The sequence below is a fragment of the Sinocyclocheilus rhinocerous genome, unplaced genomic scaffold (assembly GCF_001515625.1).
Source record: "Sinocyclocheilus rhinocerous isolate Xijiao unplaced genomic scaffold, SAMN03320098_v1.1 scaffold257, whole genome shotgun sequence".
Taxonomy (NCBI): Eukaryota; Metazoa; Chordata; class Actinopteri; order Cypriniformes; family Cyprinidae; genus Sinocyclocheilus; species Sinocyclocheilus rhinocerous.
Window position 1 is genome coordinate 1,497,743 of NW_015634026.1, and position 2,705 is coordinate 1,500,447.

The 2,705-nt window shown below is 36.3% G+C and overlaps 1 protein-coding gene across 1 annotated transcript in view; it reads right to left on the reverse strand.

Moving 5' to 3' along the window:
- Nucleotides 1–2,705, reverse strand: part of LOC107745192 (stromal interaction molecule 1-like) — a 52,484-nt gene that overhangs the window by 26,395 nt on the left and 23,384 nt on the right. Inside the window, 1 exon segment of the mRNA XM_016559040.1 lies at nucleotides 1,887–2,002. Within this exon segment, the coding sequence (XP_016414526.1) occupies nucleotides 1,887–2,002 (116 nt within the window).

Consider the following 2,705-nt stretch of genomic DNA (forward strand, 5'->3'; position numbering starts at 1 on the left):
CTAACTTATAGGCTAAAGTCAAAGTGAACAAGCTGTTCATATTGTGAATTGAAACACAAATATATCCCGTTTTTATTCATTAATGAGAAACAGCTGATTGAAGTTATGCAAATATATAAATTACAGCTGATTCCCATCTAGGAAACACACTCCGGTGTTGAGGTTCTTTCAATCGCATGACCGTACGGTATAGAATAAAAGACGACCTCTTTGGGCTGATCTTGTGTGGAAAAGTGCACTCCTGCATAAATATGAGATTTTAGAAGGTCTGCACCAAAGACTGGTGCCAGAGGTAGAAAGGGGACGGGTGGGAAGCCACTTGCCAATATATGTGATCATCACATGGAACAATGTGGCATTACACTATTCCCGTGCAGTCACAGACTGGTTTGACACCCATCCAAGAATGATGTCCATTTTCCTTGCCCCTTACTCCACTTTCCTCAACCTCATTGAGGAGTTTGTCTCAGCCTGGAGATGGAAGGTTTTTGACCAAATTACCCTCTTGGATGCAATGGATGCTGCATGCCAAGACATCACAGCTGAGCCAGGGGTGGATAAGGCATACCAAAAGACACCTTGCCAGAGAAGAAGATATCAGGTGTGATGTGGATGAGAACATGTGGCCGAATGCAGAAGACCATGAAGATTTGATGACTTTTTAATTTATTTTTTTTATTCTTCTGTGACTTTTTCTGTTTGTATATTTTTGCATAGTAAATGCCAACTGTATTGCATATTTTTGTTATCTTGCAGTAATGTCCTGTTGCAAATAAAGCCTTTACTTCAGTAATTCTGTCTCTGTCTTCTTTTTTCATAAACCGTACATTCTATAAAGCTACTCTGAGATGGGTCATTCATTTTTTTGTATTGAATTTTTGTAGCAAAAGAAACAAAATGCATGCATTTACAAAATCCAATGAGACAAAAATGTAGAGAGGCATCAAAAAAAAAAAAAAAAAACCCCGGCAAAACACAATTTATGATCAATACAATATAGTATTGTATAAGGGCAGATCTGACACATACAGTAAAATAAAATAATGCAGTTTTTGTAATTCCATCAGATGTTAGTGTTTTTATGACATTGTGCTTTGATTGACTAAATGTTCCTGCTGGAAGAGAACATGTGTTAGTGTTTTGGAATAAGTATTTGATTTTGAGACATGTTTGCAGTGTTTTGGTATTGTGTTTGTGTATTATTAGGGCCTTTCGCACCGCTTTAGTCCCAGAACTAAATGTACAGTACTAAAGTACTGGGACGATTTTGCGCAAACTATTTCCCAGTACCATTTAAAGGGTTGCATTCGCACCGACAGTGTGTACTAAGAAGCGACGTAAGCCGGTCGACAGCGACGTCATAAATTAAATTCTGGTACTATGAAAAGGTTCCCACGGTGCGAAAGGCCCCATAGTATTTAGAAAATTAGTGTTGGAGTTTAGTTTACAATATGTGATTTTGAGCATGAAATTAACCGTTTTGCCAATTGTGTGTTATAGGTGTGTTGGTGCGTTAAGAGTTTAGAAAAATTGTAAGGAGAATTGAAAAAAAGTGTTTCTCAGATACCAATCCTAAATCAGAAGAAACACAATGTTTGCTTTTCTACCGCCCCTCCCACATGTACATCAGCAATTGCTGAAGATAAGCAGGTTCCTCTGAGCATATTTGCATGTTTTAATGGGCTATCAATCATCTGCTGCTGGCTCACATTTGAACATGTTTAAAGATAAATACAGATTACACAGTGAAACAATCACAACTAAGCAGACACAAGGTATATTGCTAAAAACATTTCTAGAAATATATATGACAGATATACAACAGATTTTGGTTAGTTGAAAGTTATTCGATTTATGATGCTCTACCAGAGGAAAATCACACTCACTCATAGGAGCTCCAAACAGTACGGTATCCAGAGCCTTGAGCTGCAGTTTCTGAAAGTGACTCCGGTCCAGAATCTTCAGGACGGTCTGTGTCAAAGTAACGTTCTTTACCGCCAATCTAGAAAAGAAAAAAAATTATTAATTAATACAGAAGTGGAGCAGAAGCGTTCTGAATAAGAGGCCAGACTTATTAGGTCAAAAAAAAATGTCAGAGTTTCAGAGCTAAAGACGAAACATTTGACCATAATAAATAGGTTTTAAATCCATGAATGATGCTCACAGCGGTCGAGTTTTGAGTGCCAAGTAATTCCTGTCTTACCGAAAATAGAATAAATGCTCAGTTAGGACAAGTGTCAAGTGTTTCCCATCACACTCGGACCAAACTCATTTAACCAGCATGTCAGAAGTTAAGAGCACAGTCTCAAACATATTTAACACATCCTGCTCTTTTCTTTAAAGCTGCGGTGTTTAATTTTTTCACTACTAGCTATCACCAAATGGCACAGAGATGACCATTTTTGGGAAAAAGAAACCAATGTACAAATGGCTTAGCATGGATTCCAGTTGTCTGGGCATATTAAACTGGGATAAAATTTGTTTTATAAATGTTATATTTACTTACACAACACCATTCAAAATTTAAGGGTCAGTCATTTTTTGAGAAATTAATACTTTTATTAAGTAAGGATACATTAAACTGTACAACAAGTGACAGCAAAGACATTAGCAATGTTCAAATATTTCTATTTCAAATGCTGTTCTGAATTTTCCATTCATTTGACCATATAAATAATAAATAATTACATATTTAATTTTATTTA